General features: G+C 37.5%; 1 protein-coding gene across 2 annotated transcripts in view; it reads left to right on the forward strand.

Annotated features, from left to right (window-relative positions):
• nadka (NAD kinase a) overlaps positions 1–17,505 on the forward strand; it is a 34,312-nt gene extending 16,807 nt beyond the window's left edge. The window contains exons 9-13 of one of the 2 annotated variants that reach the window (XM_084389462.1): positions 4,632–4,731; positions 8,685–8,756; positions 13,144–13,301; positions 13,961–14,043; positions 15,897–17,505. In XM_084389462.1, coding sequence (XP_084245588.1) covers positions 4,632–4,731; positions 8,685–8,756; positions 13,144–13,301; positions 13,961–14,043; positions 15,897–16,044 — 561 coding nt within the window. In that variant the 3' untranslated portion in view covers positions 16,045–17,505. The remainder of the gene's footprint in view (positions 1–4,631; positions 4,732–8,684; positions 8,757–13,143; positions 13,302–13,960; positions 14,044–15,896) is intronic. The other variant, XM_084389463.1, reaches the window with a different exon arrangement.
• Positions 17,506–19,604: the final 2,099 nt, after the last annotated feature.

Here is a 19,604-nt window from a genome sequence, read left to right on the forward strand (position 1 = left end):
ATCTGTACACTATCAGTGTAGACCGCATCAGTTATTATAATCTGAACACACATCTGTACACTGTATCAGTGTAGACAGCATCAGTTATTATAATCTGAACACACATCTGTACACTATCAGTGTAGACAGCATCAGTTATTATAATCTGAGCACACATCTGTACACTGGATCAGTGTAGACAGCATCAGTTATTATAATCTGAACACACATCTGTACACTGTATCAGTGTAGACAGCATCAGTTATTATAATCTGAACACACATCTGTACACTGTATCAGTGTAGACAGCATCAGTTATTATAATCTCAACACACATCTGTACACTGTATCAGTGTAGACAGCATCAGTTATTATAATCTGAACACACATCTGTATACTGTATCAGTGTAGACAGCTTCAGTCATTATAATCTAAGCACACATCTGTACACTGTATCAGTGTAGACAGCATCAGTTATTATAATCTGAACACACATCTGTATACTGTATCAGTGTAGACAGCATCAGTTATTATAATCTCAACACACATCTGTACACTGTATCAGTGTAGACAGCATCAGTTATTATAATCTCAACACACATCTGTACACTGTATCAGTGTAGACAGCATCAGTTATTATAATCTGAACACACATCTGTATACTGTATCAGTGTAGACAGCTTCAGTCATTATAATCTAAGCACACATCTGTACACTGTATCAGTGTAGACAGCATCAGTTATTATAATCTGAACACACATCTGTATACTGTATCAGTGTAGACAGCTTCAGTCATTATAATCTAAGCACACATCTGTACACTGTATCAGTGTAGACAGCATCAGTTATTATAATCTCAACACACATCTGTACACTGTATCAGTGTAGACAGCATCAGTTATTATAATCTCAACACACATCTGTACACTGTATCAGTGTAGACAGCATCAGTTATTATAATCTGAACACACATCTGTATACTGTATCAGTGTAGACAGCTTCAGTCATTATAATCTAAGCACACATCTGTACACTGTATCAGTGTAGACAGCATCAGTTATTATAATCTCAACACACATCTGTACACTGTATCAGTGTAGACAGCATCAGTTATTATAATCTGAACACACATCTGTATACTGTATCAGTGTAGACAGCATCAGTCATTATAATCTAAACACACATCTGTATACTGTATCAGTGTAGACAGCATCAGTTATTATAATCTGAACACACATCTGTATACTGTATCAGTGTAGACAGCTTCAGTCATTATAATCTAAGCACACATCTGTACACTGTATCAGTGTAGACAGCATCAGTTATTATAATCTGAACACACATCTGTACACTGTATCAGTGTAGACAGCATCAGTTATTATAATCTGAACACACATCTGTATACTGTATCAGTGTAGACAGCTTCAGTCATTATAATCTAAGCACACATCTGTACACTGTATCAGTGTAGACAGCATCAGTTATTATAATCTCAACACACATCTGTACACTGTATCAGTGTAGACAGCATCAGTTATTATAATCTGAACACACATCTGTATACTGTATCAGTGTAGACAGCTTCAGTCATTATAATCTAAGCACACATCTGTACACTGTATCAGTGTAGACAGCATCAGTTATTATAATCTGAACACACATCTGTACACTATCAGTGTAGACCGCATCAGTTATTATAATCTGAACACACATCTGTACACTGTATCAGTGTAGACAGCATCAGTTATTATAATCTGAACACACATCTGTACACTATCAGTGTAGACAGCATCAGTTATTATAATCTGAGCACACATCTGTACACTGTATCAGTGTAGACAGCATCAGTTATTATAATCTGAACACACATCTGTACACTGTATCAGTGTAGACAGCATCAGTTATTATAATCTGAACACACATCTGTACACTGTATCAGTGTAGACAGCATCAGTTATTATAATCTCAACACACATCTGTACACTGTATCAGTGTAGACAGCATCAGTTATTATAATCTGAACACACATCTGTATACTGTATCAGTGTAGACAGCTTCAGTCATTATAATCTAAGCACACATCTGTACACTGTATCAGTGTAGACAGCATCAGTTATTATAATCTGAACACACATCTGTATACTGTATCAGTGTAGACAGCATCAGTTATTATAATCTCAACACACATCTGTACACTGTATCAGTGTAGACAGCATCAGTTATTATAATCTCAACACACATCTGTACACTGTATCAGTGTAGACAGCATCAGTTATTATAATCTGAACACACATCTGTATACTGTATCAGTGTAGACAGCTTCAGTCATTATAATCTAAGCACACATCTGTACACTGTATCAGTGTAGACAGCATCAGTTATTATAATCTGAACACACATCTGTATACTGTATCAGTGTAGACAGCATCAGTTATTATAATCTCAACACACATCTGTACACTGTATCAGTGTAGACAGCATCAGTTATTATAATCTCAACACACATCTGTACACTGTATCAGTGTAGACAGCATCAGTTATTATAATCTGAACACACATCTGTATACTGTATCAGTGTAGACAGCTTCAGTCATTATAATCTAAGCACACATCTGTACACTGTATCAGTGTAGACAGCATCAGTTATTATAATCTCAACACACATCTGTACACTGTATCAGTGTAAACAGCATCAGTTATTATAATCTCAACACACATCTGTACACTGTATCAGTGTAGACAGCATCAGTTATTATAATCTGAACACACATCTGTATACTGTATCAGTGTAGACAGCTTCAGTCATTATAATCTAAGCACACATCTGTACACTGTATCAGTGTAGACAGCATCAGTTATTATAATCTGAACACACATCTGTACACTATCAGTGTAGACAGCATCAGTTATTATAATCTGAGCACACATCTGTATACTGTATCAGTGTAGACAGCTTCAGTCATTATAATCTAAGCACACATCTGTACACTGTATCAGTGTAGACAGCATCAGTTATTATAATCTCAACACACATCTGTACACTGTATCAGTGTAGACAGCATCAGTTATTATAATCTCAACACACATCTGTACACTGTATCAGTGTAGACAGTGTCAGTCAGTGTAGACAGTGATAGTGCGATGATGTAAAACGATTCGTCGATGTCTTGCTCTCGAGGCAGTCATATGCAAATGTGTTTGCCCGTGTGACCTCACAAATCCTGCAATATAAAAATGAGCCGTTTTTGGAGCTTTAAATGCTTTGTTTATTATGAGGAGGGCTTTTTAAGCTATGAAACTTGCAGGATGTTTTAATGGTACAAAGACCTATTATATATCAAAAGATCAAGGCAAATTAGATTTCTCATGTTATGACCCATTTGCATGCAATACAAAACACCAACATTACACTAAAATAGTGCAATAAACATTAATTTAACAACATAAAATGTAACACAATACCCTAATGCACATCACTGATAACAAAAAACTAAGAATAAATGATATTATGCAAAAAGTATGCAAAAAGCTGTTATTGTCCTACATGTAACAACAACATGGTGTGGTCTTGTAACATTACAGACATTGAGATTGCTTTCTTTAATAATCAGCGACGCTGCCTGCACTGCAAACAAGAAATTTTGCACGCTTACATTGCACAGTAAAGTAAATAAAATAAAAGCAGTACTTTTGTAACAAATTCAATGCAGTAGTTTGCTCTGTGCAGTTCTCCTTTTCTTATGCAGAAATGATGTGTGTGACTGATAGTATCATGTACTGAAAGGTCATTTAGCATATTTACTTGTTGAATATCTCTGTCAGAAGGGCTAATATTAACAACTACCGTGTATGTCCATGTCACTAAGAAATGTCTGGTGTATATGACCCTTAATAATAAAAGGCTTTCTCAATAGTTACTTGTCTTTCAGGCAGCCAACTGACTAATTGATTTTAAAGGGGACCTATTATGGCCAAGATGTAATATAAGTCTCGGGCGTCCCCAGAATGTGTATGTGAAGTTTCAGCTTCACAGATCATTTATTATACCATGCCCTAAAAATGCTACTTTTTGTGTGAAAGCAAAAACGTGCTGTTTTGTGTGCATGTGTGTATCTTTAAATGCAAATGAGCTGCTTCTCCCGCCCCCTTTCCAGAAGAGGGCGGGGCCTTTACAGCTCATGCTTCGGATACTCCACAAAGCACGTTTACATAGAAAAGCAATGGACAAGTGAGATGGAAAAGCGTGTTCTGTGTTCATGGATACAGGATCGTGGGCGGGGTCTGTTACATCGCGGCGACACCATGTATAGAAAACGCAAACGACTCATTTTGAGTCACTGTTTATGATTTATGGACAATATAATAAAAGGAGTGGGTGGATTTTTACCATTATAGGGTGGTTGTGTACACACTGCTGACACACATTTATGTTCAAACACCATGTAAAAGTGATTTTTGCACAATGGGTCCCCTTAATCCTTAATCTGGTATCATGTTAATATAACCAACTTGAACAATGATTTTCTTTACTTCAGAATGTTTGCTTTTTGGGCAGTTATTCACTTGTGTTTTATTTGTTGCTTTCAGATATTTTCATGTGTAAAGCTGTTGTGTTATTTCCTGTAAATAATGAATCTGTCTTCCTCTGTCAGGTGCTGAATGAAGTTGTTGTAGACCGAGGTCCATCGTCCTACCTCTCTAATTTGGACTTGTTTCTGGATGGTCACCTGATCACCACCGTTCAGGGAGATGGTTAGTGTGAACCAGTGTAATCCAGTGAATTACTCATGTCGTGACAGTCTATCAGTCCTTTATACTGCAAAAAACATCAGTTTTATGTCCTTTCAGTTTGTTTCCTGTACAAATTAATTTACGTTTAAATTGCCAAATTATGCTATTTTAAAGGTCCCTAGTTTTGTTTTGGAGTCTCCTACAATAGGTTTACAAGCATCCAAGGTCAAAAAACACTCATCATTTCCATTGAAGCATCAGCTCTTTTCTCACAGTGTCTGAAACGGTCAATCAAGGATTCAGTTTCTCTAAACCCCGCCTCTCTGAGAGCTGCTCTGCTCTGATTGGTCAGATGGCCCAGTCTGTTGTGATTGGTTGACTACTTACAATGCGTATCGGAAACCAAACTCCCACTAGCATATCTGAATTTCAGCTCCTCCTCAGCACTTGATACACAGAAATACGGTTTTATAGTTGTTTTTTTTATCTGTACATTTTAGAAATTCTTTTTGCATAAAGGCTCTTCCTGACAACAAGCGAGTCACTGTTAAACTCAATTCATGTGCAAGCAGACGGAGCGCAAAAGAAAGGAAGCACAATAATTCTGACTAAAATATACAGTTTGCTAAGATATTTCTTATCCAAAAGTGGAAGCACTTTAAACCTCTTCCTCCATTTTGCACCATAAACCGCGGTACGAAGAGTTCACAGCAATATTGATAGACTTTTTTTAAAGACAGAGCCAAAGACTTCATGATCTTTACATCACCTTAAAACATATAGTTTTTCCGTTTCACTTTATGTATGCTTATCTGTTTCTGTACGTGTTCTCTATACTTGCTGTCATGTTATTTGTTACTGCATTTGTAAAGTGACCTTGAGTTTGCAGAAAAGCGCTTTATAAAGTAAACTTATTGTTAGTTTTTCACCCCTTCTGTACCAAAAACATACCGGACAAAAAATAAGCATGTTTAGCATTCACACCAATATGCTGATAACTCACAAAAATCAGCATATTGGAATAACCTGTTGTCCCAGTTTGCATGCAAACTAATAACCTGACAATGCAAGTAAACTGTGTTACATAATCACATAAACATCATAAACATAATCATTCATGTATCTGACTCAGAGTATTCCAATTGTTATGCGTGTTGTGATTTTAAATAAAGGGTTAAAAACACTCGTGTTCCAACATGTCGGCTCAAGGAAGGAGGAGGCGGGAACCAGCAAATGAAACTTTAATCACAAAATAAACCGACACAACGAAACAAAAGTAAAGCAGCAGCCCCTCACAGACGACTCACAACTTTATGTAATTGCTAGTATTTTTGTCTGGTTTCCAGTCCAAATATCTAAAAATTCTTAAATCAAGATGCATTTACTAGATAGTTAAAATTAGATAAGATATTATGTCTTTGTTTTCTGTGGGAATTAATCAAAATTGAATGAGTTTTTGCTAAAAAACAAGCAAAATGATCTGTCCATGGGGTAAGAAAAATAGTCTTAATATTCAAACAGAAACAAGATTATTTTTCTTACCCCATGGACAGATCATTTTGCTTGTTTTTTAGCAAATAGTTCCCCAGAAAATAAGACATAATATCTTATGGCATTTTACTACCTTAGTAAATGCCTCTTGATTTTTAAGAATGTTTTGGATATTTGGACTGAAAACAAGACAAAAATACTAAGAAAAGCATTTTTTGCAGTGTAGATGTTCTCTTTGTCAAGTAGGTCAATTTGATCTCATTTTACAAACCGACCACAGATTAGGATTAGTTAGGCTATCTGTTTAGCCTTTTTTTTCTGTTCCAAAAATAATAATTAAGGTAAATTAATTAATCAACTCCAAATGAGTGAAAACGATTTGTATTGTTTTAAAATGAGATGTATTATTACTCACATCATCACTATGCCTCCTTTTCATGTATTTGAAAACATGAAGCCTACTGTTTTAAACATTATTATTTTTAAGCAGTAAATTTTCCTTTTACTGCTTACAGGTATAGTGGAGGATTTTCCTGAATTTTAGAAAAGAACCGTCCTCTCCACTTTTTGAAAAAATGCACATGCGCAACACTCTACCTGCTCCCGAGAGGGAACGCCTATTAAACGTGTGCACGAGAGAGCATGCACGAGCCTAGTTCTCCTCGTGCACGCTCTGTCGGCATGGCTCATAGAAGCCTACTTTCCAAAAGAAGATTTGCACTTTTTCCACTATGTCAGACTCACCACCGGACAAATTGAGATGTTTATCGTGTCTGCGCGGTGCGTGACTTGTGCCAGGGCTAGCATCGCTAATCATAGCTTGCATTAACTTTTACTAGCAGTGATTTTAAATGGATTTCTCCCAATAGCATGCCAAACTTTACCTGTCGAGTAGAAACTTCACGACTGAGGCATCAGTGGGAAGCCCAACCTGTGCTTTTAGCGCACGCCAGCGTGTGAAATATTCTCCCAAAAACACTCTGGTCTTGTTTCTTTCTTCAGAGGCCTTTCTCTTCTTGTCATACAATTCGTAGACACTTTTTCTCTTGCGACCCTCAGACATTTCGAAAAAACCCGGTGAGAACGGCGAGCTTCAATGAATGGCTGAAACCGTAGCGCAACACACATATACACCTGAAAGTGCGCATGCGCAGAAAGCGAAAACTACCTAGGGACGAGCACGTACGACGTCCTTATGTAAACATATCACCAGAATGATTGACAACTAGGAGGACCAATAGTCTTGATGATCCACCCGGAAAAAGAAAATCCTCCGCAATACTTTAAGGTAAAAGTAAAAAAAAAAGAAAAAATGATCTTTTTTTTTTTTCTTACTTTAATTCATGCAGATGTGGAAAATATGGCATGCTTTAGTTTAGATGGAGGATTTCTGTCCTCTGGTGGAAAACAAAGGGCCCTATTGTACACCGGTGCAATGTGTTTATGCTAGTTCCAGCCTGAAGCAGTTTTCATTTTTTACATTGTTTAAATAGCAAATGCATTTGCACCTATTTGTGTGCCCGTGGGCGGCTGGTCTGAACACCAGGTGTGTGTTCAGGTGCATTGTTGGTGTGTTGCTATTTTGAGGAACTGAAATAGACTGAGCCATTGACCGACTGTAACCTGGTCTAAAGTCAATGGCGCGTATGATAATTAAATAAATAAATGTGCTGTTATGTACATGCGTGGAGCATCTCAGCGGCTCAGTTTACAAACTCCATCTCTGCATATGCTGTGAGTTTGCGTTACTTATAACATTCATCTGGGAACACAAAATGTGCCATTTCATCAGAATTGTAAGGTGAATCATTTATAAACCTACGCCAGCACAGGAGAATACATCAGTATGTTTCTAAATTGTTCATCGCGATTTCAAAATAAAAGTTTAAACCTTTGCTCTGAGTTTGCACGTTTTGATGTCCACATGTTGTTTTTTCTTTCATAAGTATCAGAAGTGGCCAAATCTTAAAGATTTCGAACGAATCTTGAATATGACTCGAGAACAACGAGTTGACTCAGAGAGTGATTCGTTCATTTTGTGTTGAACGTGCATGCGCAACATCCTATAGGTTCTGTACAGAAAACAGAAATGATTAGTTCACCTCTCGAGTCTTCGAGTCGTTCGTTCTATTGTTGTATTGGATACCACAACTGCCAACCTTCCTTACAAACAACAAGCTTTTAGTTATTTATCGTTTATTATTGGAGTTATGTGATGCGTTTCTGGTCTTAAATTGTAGCTTTTTTATTTCTTATAATTGATAAATTTGTGAATTTCTGTCATGATGGTGATGGTTCTTTTCCATAACATTTGAATATGGTTATAAAGAGATGGTTAATGCTTTAAACTTTATCCGTATGATGGAGAAAGTGTTGTGTTTGTTGCAAGATACTGAGCCGGGAAGAGGTCACATGACAAAAGAACGAACGACTCGGACCTGAAGACTCGAGAGGTGAACTAATCATTTCTGTTTCCGGCACAGACTGTATAGCTTCAGACTGGGGATGTGACGGGACAAAACAAAAGGGCGAACGACTCGGACCGGGACGTGCAGGTGAATTAACACCTTGGCTGTATTATAGTGTTTTCTTATTTGAAATGTGATTAACGTTTCATAAGCAGATGCGTTGGGGAATTTGGCTATTAACATGTAACATTTTAATTGTATTCTGCTGAAATTAACGAAATGACTTGAAAAAAGATTCATTCATTTTGATGAACGAGATTCAAAGATCCGAGTCTGTAAAATTATCCGAACTTCCCATCACTAGTAACAACAATGACCAGGCCGCTGGCGCCCTCTGCAGGCATTTGTTATAATGCGTAATGTACATAAGTTGATTATATTTATATTATGTATATTACATAATGTATTTTATTTTAAGTAGGGCTGTCAACGTTGTCGCGTTAATTTTTTCCAGTTTAACGCGTTGAAAATATTTAACGCAGTTAACGCAGCATCCGTTTCTTCTGTCATCCGTTGGCTAGCGTTACATTATATGACCACTCTCCTATTCATGCAAATGCTTTTAAACTATTCAAGCGCAACAAATAAAAAGAGGACGCGCTGCCTGTGAATGTCCTCTTTATGTGACACACATATGACCCACAGAAAGACGCGCGCCAGTATCATAGACTGTAAAAAATATGGACGTAGTGTCCGTGACGTGACCCGTATCAAGTTCGAGTTCAAGTTCAAGTTACTTTATTTGTACCCGAAGGTAGATTTTGTTTGCAGTGGAGTCCTCAAACACACATATGGAAAACAAAGGAGCACATATCACACATCATTCAACTTAAAGGGATACTCCACTTTAAAATGAAAATTCTGTCATCATATACTCACCCTCATGTTGTTTCAAACCTGTATGAATTTCTTTCTTCTGCTGAACAGAAAGGAAGATATTTAGAAGAATGTCAGTAACCAGACAGTTTCTGGTCTCATTGACTTCCATAGTATATTTTTTTCCTACTATGGAAGTCAATGAGACCAGAAACTGTCTGGTTACTGACATTCTTCTAAATATCTTCCTTTCTGTTCAGCAGTTATGCGTGAGTATATGATGACAGAATTTTCATTTTAAAGTGGAGTATCCCTTTAAGACAGTAAAAATTAGGAAATGGCAACAATTAAAAAAAAACAATTAAAAACAAAAAGTTCTTACTGGTCCAGAGTAAATGAATACATACATACAAGCAAAGTAAACACCTGTGCAAAATATAGCTATGACTTATTCATCAGTGTAATGGCAGCAGGGACACAACTGTTTTTGTGCCTTTCTGTTCTACACCTGGGGATTATAAACCTACGCCCAGAGGGTAGAAGCTGAAACTCTGTGTGCAATGGATGAGAACTGTCGTTTAAGATTGAACTAGTTATGCGCTGTAACTGTTTTGTGCACAAGGTCTCCACATTACGCTGTGGCTCACCAATCAGCCTGCTAGTCCACTTTACTATTTGGTTGAGTGACTTTTTATTTTTCAAAGAGAGGTTCCCAAACCAGGCTGCTAGCGCAAATGATAAAACTGATTCAATAAAAGCGTGGTAAAAGAGGGTCATGATGGATTTGTCAGTGTGACTCAGTTTCCTCAAACAGAACAAACGCTGATGCCCTTTTTTACACACAACTTCACAGTTAGTTTCAAATGTGAGTTTGGAGTCTATTATCGTCCCCAGGTATTTATACGATTGGACACATTGAACAGTTGTGTTCTGTATGTAAGCCCAAAGTGGGCGGAGCCGGCCGTCGCCATCTTGGCCCCGCGTCACTCCCGGATAACCGTAAATGTGCAGCGAGGCGGATTAGCTGAGGTGCCGTGATGCTAACAGACAGCAGACAAATGCTAGTAGTGACATCAGCGGCAATCCACCTGTCACTCAAGTGGCCACGCCCTTAATTATGCAGAACTTTAAGGCTTTAATATAATTTAAACGGATGAGTTATAAAAATATTCACCCCCCTCACAGTCGTCATGAAGGGCAAAATTAGCTATATAGACCAAAACCACTTTTTGCACCAGGCTGTAAACACATTTCTTTCTGCTGTAAAGTTTGGCATTTTAACATGAGGGTCTATGGGATTGACTCTCTTCTGCAGCCGGTCTCTAGTGGCCAGCCGATGAACTGCAGTTTAAGTCACTTCAGTGTTGGATTGAAGAGAGAGACCGGAAGTTGCCGGTTGGTCAGAATCAAGTTATCTTTCGCGCTTGAACGGACTTGCCGTTATGCCAAACTGTCAGTTTTGTCGAGTATCCTCATAAGAGCAGCCTTAAATGAGTTAACCAAAGTCTTAAATGAACGTAAAGAGTTTTGAGAGAATGAGTATGAGATCAGCAGCGGCTGCTCTTAAAGTGACAGGAGCCACTAATTCTGTCTGTTGATTTAGCGTGCTTGTTTATTTAGCTACTCACTTATTTAATAATTTACTTGATTCTATCACAGGTAATGACGTATGCAAAATCTAAATCTCTGTCCGCAATTGTTGATAAAGGACATTTTTGCACAATATTGGAAATATTTACATTATAAACCATGAAGGCGAGTCAGCGGATATCACACAAGCAATGTGCAAACTTTGCTCTAGAGTTATGGCGGTGGAGAAGTCTGAAACCCCAGTCAATTATTCACTACAGAAGGAGAAAAGTAAAAACGTGACGCTGCATTAACGGTGCACATTCTCTCAGAGACGATGCGAGCTGAATCTGCTTTAACGTGCTGTTTACAGTATATAACTGTCTTCATTTATTTTCTTAATATTTCTCTTGTGGACCAAAAGTAGTGAAAAATGAAAGAGAAGTACTTCGTTTTAAACAAGTTGTTTTTGAAATGAGGAGTAAGCTAATCTTACGCGTCTTAAATTTTCCTCGCAGCTCGTCGGTTATGGGGTGATGCGCTATCAGATTATTGTGGGGAAATCTAATTGTAGCTAATAGCCTATTAGTTTAATAATAAAAGTAATAATGATAATTTATTGGGCCTACATTAATTGGAAATGTCAAATCTTCTTGATAAGGCCGATAGCTGATGCTGATCATCTTCTGATCATCGTCTATCATCCACTACGCCACTGAGAACCGTGTAGAAATTAATCAAGGGTGTCGAGTTACATTCAAGCTATTTAAAGGCATGAAGAATTTTTTTTCAAGGAAAAAACGTTTAAATATGTCACAACTGTTCATGTTCACTTAAAGTCCCCCTGTAGTCAATAATTGTATCGCTTAAAACTCATCTTTGATCACCAAAATTACATTTTAAATGTTTTTTCCTTGAAAAATGCCTTAAAATATCTTGAATGTAACTCGACACCCTTGCCTCATTTAGTATACGCGGTTCTATGAATATGCAAATAAGCCCCGCCTCCACTCACTCACTCAGCTCAGAGATCCACTCAGCCAAAGTAAACGCTGCACAATGGTATCGCTCTTTACAACGTCGGACACATAACGGTAATTATTATGATTGATTAGCCCTTTTGCTTGACTTATCAAACAGCTAATAATGTGTTGCTAATGTAACCATGTTCCCGTTCGCATCTCAGAGTGACACAGCAGCCTTATAAACATCAGTATCCTTAGACATGCTTTGAACAACTCAGAACATCAGTGGAGAAAGGTATATAATTCATCATAAAATCATAATATACATCTCATACATAATTCACCCGCTATATTGCTGAATGTACCTGATTTTACATATCAACAGAAATATGCCGGGATAACCTGCTTCTCTCGAGACTACCCTGCTAGTTCACTGTTAATGATATGCGAAAGCCCGCCGGCACCTTGACCTGATTGGTTACAAGGTAGTTTGTGACGTCAGAAACACCAGCGATTTCAAACCGTGTCTATGTGATGTTGTCGACACCATTGCTGAGTATTTTCTCCTTAAAACTGCAGTGAACCAAAGACAGTCTCAAAAACACACTTTGAAATCGCTGGTGTTTCTGACGTCACAAACTACCTTGTAACCAATCAGATCAACGTGTGATCGTCAACCAGTGGATCTATGAGCTGGTGTGACAGAGGAGGCGGGGCTAATTTGCATATTCATAGAACCGCGTATACTAAATGAGGCAAGGGTGTCCACGAGTTACATTCAAGATATTGTAAGGTGTAAAAAATAAAATTTCAAGAAAAAAACGCTTAAATATGACAATTTTGGTGATCAAAGATGAGTTTTAAGGGATACAATTATTGACTACAGGAGGACTTTAAGCCGTTTATGACTCGTTAACATGACCACACCTAAGCATAATCGGGTTAAGAACGTGCATGTAAATGCGCTTGGAGACTTGAAAACAAAGGTAGAGACCAAACCATCATCATCTGTTTAGATATTTTTACTGAAAAACCGGAAATTCATGTTCAGAGATTCTCCTTTCTAAACATTTAGTCTTTAAAGAAGATAAAAGCATCACTGCTCTCTCTCTGCCCTGTCTCAGGTGTGATCGTGTCGACTCCCACTGGAAGCACCGCATACGCAGTAGCAGCAGGAGCTTCGATGATCCACCCGAACGTCCCTGCCATCATGATCACGCCGATCTGCCCACACTCCCTGTCCTTCAGACCCATCGTGGTGCCGGCCGGCGTGAAGCTCAAGGTGTGTTTACTCCCTGTCAGACGGGAAATCACATGAACATGACGTTACTATGGGTTTATGTGAGGATTGGAAGGGCACATAAATATGACATTTATTATGGGTTTATGTGAGGATTGTTTTAAGTTCACTTAAAAAAAGTTGTTATTTTTTTTTGAAGCCTAATAAATGTTAAAAAATCTATAGCTTTCAATGACACTGTAATGTTGAATGGCTATAATTCATGTTTAAAACTGGGGGAAAAAATCATTTTCATAGAGACATCGTGTAGCTCAGTGATCCTGGCCTTCATTCAGAAAAAGATGCCATTAAACAAGCATTTAAAATATTTGTCTTTATGTTCTCTCTACATTCATTTGGAGATTAACTATGAAATTATTACATTATAAAATATATTTAAAAAGTGATTTTAATTGCGATTAATCACAGAAAAGAAATGTGTGATTAATCTAGTAAAACATTTTTTATCGATTGACCGCACTTATTTTAAGCAGTGTTGCTCAATAAAACCATACGATTACTTGCTTTTATTACTTTATTTAAACCAATTATTGCCCCGTTGTTATGCTTCTTTTAAGTCATTTTAAGGCCTTAGGTCCACAGCCTCTGCTCGTGGGCTTTGACTGCATGAGGACCTTCACTGAACCCTGATGTGCTTTCAGATTATGCTGACCCGTGATGCCAGAAACACGGCCTGGGTGTCTCTCGATGGAAGGAAACGCCAGGAGATCGCGTATGGGGACAGGTACGGGACTTCAGCTTCCACATTAATGCTTTCAACACGGGGTGTCGACATGCACATCCCACAAAAGAAGAACAGGATCTACACAAATCATTTCACTTTAAGAAGTGTTTCTCAACATTGCAACACTGCATATTTAAGCAGCTCCTGACGAACACAATATTTATTATTTGAGTTATTTAACCATGTTTTACTGTCTCTGGACAGTCCATCAAACACATTCAAATGTACAAATTCCCGTAATTTCATATGTACAAGCACTGTATGCGATTCACCAACTTTTTTTCAGCTGAACCCCTTTGACCTAACATGTTCACTTCAAGAACGCCCTGAGATGTTAAGTTAAAGTCCCCCTGTAGTCAATCATTTTATCCCTCAAAACTCATCTTTGATCACCAAAATGACATATTTAAATGTTTTTTCCTTGAAAAAAAATTCACATGCAAATGAGCCCCGCCTCCACTCAGCTCAGAGATCCACTGGTTGACGATCACACATTGATCTGATTGGTTACAAGGTAGTTTGTGACGTCAGAAACACCAGCGATTTCAAAGCGTGTTTTTGAGACTGTCTTTGGTTCAACTACCTTGTAACCAATCAGATCAACGTGTGATCGTCAACCAGTGAGTGGAGGCGGGGCTCATTTGCATATTAATAGAAGCACATATACTAAATGAGGCAAGGGTGTCGAGTTACATTCAAGATATTTTAAGGCATGAAGAATTTTTTTCAAGAAAAAAAACATTTAAATAATACATAATTTTGGTGATCAAAGATGAGTTTTAAGGAATAAAATTGACTATAGGGGGACTTTAAATGGATTACGTTACTAACTACAATTTGTGTCATGTAATTTGTAATCTGTAACCAACTACAATTTGTATGTAATCTACCCAGCAATGTTGATTAGCATGGACAAGATGCCTTTTACAGTGCAATGCATAAGTGAATACACCCATGCTAAAGTTGACTAAAAAGAGGAATAAAAAATCATATTTTGGAAATTGAACTTAATGCCTTAATTTAAAAAATGAGGAAAAATCCAACCTTTAAGGACACCAATTTTCTTTGTGAATGAATAATGTATCGTAAATAAATAAATGTTCTTCCTTAAAATACATGGTGCATAAGTGAGTACACCCCTATGTTAAATTCCCATAGAGGCAGGCAGATTTTTATTTTTAAGTATTTTTTTATTTATTTTTTTTAGGATACTATGCATCCTGATAAAGTTCCCTTGGCCTTTGGAATTAAAATAGCCCCACATCATCACATAGCCTTCACCATACCTAGAGATTGGCATGGTCTTATTTCAGTTAGCCTAAAAGCTAGTTTGATTTGCATTGAGAGATGATCTTATGGAAAGTACCCCATGCCAATCTCTAGGTATGGTGAAGGCTATGTGATGATGTGGGGCTATTTTAATTCCAAAGGCCAAGGGAACTTTATCAGGATGCATAGTATCCTAAATTAAAAAAAATAAAAATACTTAAAATAAAAAATCTGCCTGCCTCTATGGGAATTTAACATAGGGGTGTACTCACTTATGCACCATGTATTTTAAGGAAGAACATTTATTTATTTACGATACATTATTCATTCACAAAGAAAATTGGTGTCCTTAAAGGTTGGATTTTTCCTCATTTTTTAAATTAAGGCATTAAGTTCAATTTCCAAAATATGATTTTTTATTCCTCTTTTTAGTCAACTTTAGCATGGGTGTATTCACTTATGCATTGCACTGTATGTCTTTTGCATCACGTCTGGTTAGGGTATGATGTAAGCATGCATGTCAAAGCAGACTGGCGTGTGCTTCCTCGTAAACCTGATGCATGATTTTCCTCTCTGCCCTCTAGCATCACCATCACGTCTTCATGCTTCCCTGTTCCTTCCATCTGTTTCCGAGATCCGGTGAACGACTGGTTCGAGAGTCTGGCTCAATGTTTACACTGGAACGTTCGCAAGAAACAGAGTCATCTGAGTTCTGAGGAGGAAGAGTTCTGAACACATTCCCAACACTATTACTCAACACACGACTTTTAACAGTATCTTCATTAAAACAAACCACTCCCATTTCAGCTCATTATTACAACATTATATTTTGCTCAAAAAAACAACTATTTTTAGGACCATTAAGACTTTTTGCCCCAAAACTTTCCGAGTGTGTAATTCTGATGATTTTCGGTACTGTAATAGCCATTATTATTGAATGACAGTGGAAAATTACTGCAAAACAATGATTGTTTTATTTAAATATGCATAAAAGAAAGACAGTACAACTACTACAGCCATGATGTATAAATACTTAAGAGGTTACATTTTTTTATTATTATTTGTTGGTAATGCAATTATTTTGCATTATGGTAATGAGAATTTTTGGGGAAAGTGTGAAAAATTATGAAGGCATCATTTATTTCGTTTTCTTCAAGTTTTGGGTGAAATGTGACCCCAATATGCGTGACCACATATTGGCACATTTACTTTTTAATCGTCATCTGTTCATTCCATTATAACTTTGGGTAAAGTATCATGTATTGTCAGTTTTTGGCTGACAAGGTCCTTTTAAAGCAATAACTGAATTTCAATAGATTATATTGTGCCTTATAGAGCATTGCATCAAAGTCTGTAATTTGGGGGAAATGTATTTATGGCATATTTAGAATGTATCATACCATCTTGGTTATTGATATATTACATATCTGAGCTTGAATATTCATTGGCTATTTTTCTTTTTTTCCACTGGATTTTGTCCCGTTGTAGTCTTACAGACCAACAAGCAGCCGGATTAACTATCAATTCACCAATGGGTTTCTTAAAAACTACAACAGGGAAAGTGAACACTACAGAAAAAGAGTCCATTATGTGTGTGTCAGTTTTTTTTCCAGTTCTGTTATGAAGGTATTTAAAGATGGACAGAAGCAAATCAATAACCATAGCACTTATGAAGGGGGTGATGTTTTTTAATTTTCCTTCAATAGGCTATTAAATTGAAATGTAAGCTTTTTATGAGATATAAAACATTTTGTAACAGCTTCACAATTAATCATTGAGCGTTTACTCTGTTTACATCATATCTGACCTCTGCTTCTGTGTTATACCACACCCTGTCAGAAGCCAGGTTTTATTTACTGTTAGAACTTTTTATTATTAAAAAGAACATTTTCATAGCAAAAAAAATAAAAATCTGTTTATCCTTCTCGTCTCTTTATGTTTTCAAAGGTTGGTTTTATAGCTGGTAATTGTGTATTTGCAATAACAAATTTGTAAAGTGACAGTAATATATTTTTAATGCACTTGAGACATAACTGCATCTTTTACAAATTTAGAGAGACAAGAATGCGTTGTAGTTGATAGACTGATATATTTCTCTTTTTTTTTGCACTTTTATTGTGACACCATTAAACTCATTATTTTTCATAATTTACATTCATAGATAAGACAATAAAACTACACTTTATCACTGGCTTTCTCTTAGTGGTCAATTAAGAAAAATTGTGTCTTGCATTATCTTTGCTTGCCTACTTCGGCCCTGTCCCAAATAGCACACTTCACATGCACTTACAGTCTTGTGGACTTAATGATCGGAAATATCCCACTTCCCACTTATGAAGTCATGATTACGAGTTCATCGCATTAAAATTTTGACTTCAGAGGTCATTCTGACTCATCCATGTCCAATTTTTTTAACTAGGAAACCAGTATTTATGATAATTCCGGTAGCATGTGAAGGCAGCATTAATGTTCTTAATGTTGGATGGTGTCCCATTTGTCATTTTAGGCTTAAAAAGTGTGCTTGCGAGCGTCCTCTTTGCGCCCTTGATGTGCACTTTTGCCGAGATCCGCCTTCCCGACTGTCAAAGCGTCATACGTCAACGTCATCAAAGTGTAGAAGATCGCGAGGGCTTAGGGTGCCATTTGGGACAGGGCCACTAACTTTTTTTTTTTTTCAGGGCCACTAACTTCCCTCTGTCTCGTTTACTCGATGTATGTCATTGGTTGCGTTGCACGAGCGCCCACTACTGGCGGAACCCTTGAAATGTGCTTAAATGAAACTATAACTTGATTTACAATAAACTTATCAGTCAGCCTGAGGTAGCTACAAGTATTATGCGGTTAAATGTCAAAATAGCTCTAGTTGTGTGGGGTGGGGGTCAGTTAAGCACGATCTGCTGTGACGTCACAATCATGGTGCACTGTGGTCTATGGATCTGTCTGAAATGTACATGTTGGCTGCATCTGAAATCACACTTCCCCACTATAGTAGGCGAAAAACAATAGGCCTATGTGATAAAAGAAGTATGTCTGAATTCACAGTGCTCATAAAACATTAGGTGAAAAGCACCCGGATGATCCGATGAGGCCACAGGAGAGGATTTATGAATGACAGTGAAGCGACGCTGGTAGATCACATGATAATAGGCTTGTTTGAGATGAGCAAAATCTGCGCAGAATCGATCACCGGTGATCACCGCGAGATGCATGCCGGTTAGAAATGTGTCCGAGTGCGGTCCGCCTTGCTCTGATGTCATGCTGACGTATGTCAAAAATCTCTCGCGAGCGCAAGGCGGCCGTGTCGGATTCTGCAGTTGGGCGCAGTTGCTCTCCACCGACTGCGCTGATCAAAAGCATGATGGGAAACGACTTAATGATGACAGCTTAATGCTCATTGGTTTAAACAACTGTGATGTATTGTTGTCTTTTAAAATGTTTGATTTTAAAACTCTAATATCATGTTTTATGTGTATAGCCTATGTTATGTGTGAATATTCCCAAACTATCTGACAGTGCGATCTCTTTGGGTTATGCAATTTAATTTTTTATAAAATAAATAAAAACACATGTCTGTATTAAAGAAAAAAATATTGATAAACATGTATTTGGAATGGAATTAAATAACAAGTACTTTGGGTGTCTTGTTCATTTTATTTATTTTCATATAGAAGCAACAGAACTTAAATTCCATCCAGTTTATTGGCAACACTGTGCACGAGCGTGAATCCCGCGATATCCATCTTTGATCTCACAGGTGTCAGATCCACTGCGTGAAGAGAGAACTGTCCGGCTTGCCTGCTCTTTTTTCACTCCTCCTCTCACTGCAGCCGCCTACTCTCGACTACATTTCAGGCGAGGCAAGGCGCATCTCAAACAAGCCTGCTGTGTAACTATAGACTCTCGAACTTCCCCAAGCACTTCCCCTCGGGGGAATTCCGCCATTGTTGTGTTTCATTTTATACTTACAAAATGTGTAAAAGAAATGTGTCAAGAACTTGCTGTTGAATTCTGTCATTTTGAAACTTCTCCTCAGGGGAATCCATGCCACCATTTTGACCTGCGGTCAACTTCGTCCAGTGGACGAGGGAAGTGTATTTGGACAGACCCTCGACCACTTGATTTTGACAGAGGGAGTCGACTCAACATGTAGGCTACACTTTCATGCAGATATAGACCATAATGACCTTATTTTACCCCCAGCCCACACAACTCTAGTGAGCTATTTTGACATTTAACCTAATTTAATAGGCATAAACTGACTGTTTTTTACACATAGTTCGTTTATTGTAAAA

This window comes from Rutilus rutilus (assembly GCF_951802725.1).
Source record: "Rutilus rutilus genome assembly, chromosome: 19".
Taxonomy (NCBI): domain Eukaryota; kingdom Metazoa; phylum Chordata; class Actinopteri; order Cypriniformes; family Leuciscidae; genus Rutilus; species Rutilus rutilus.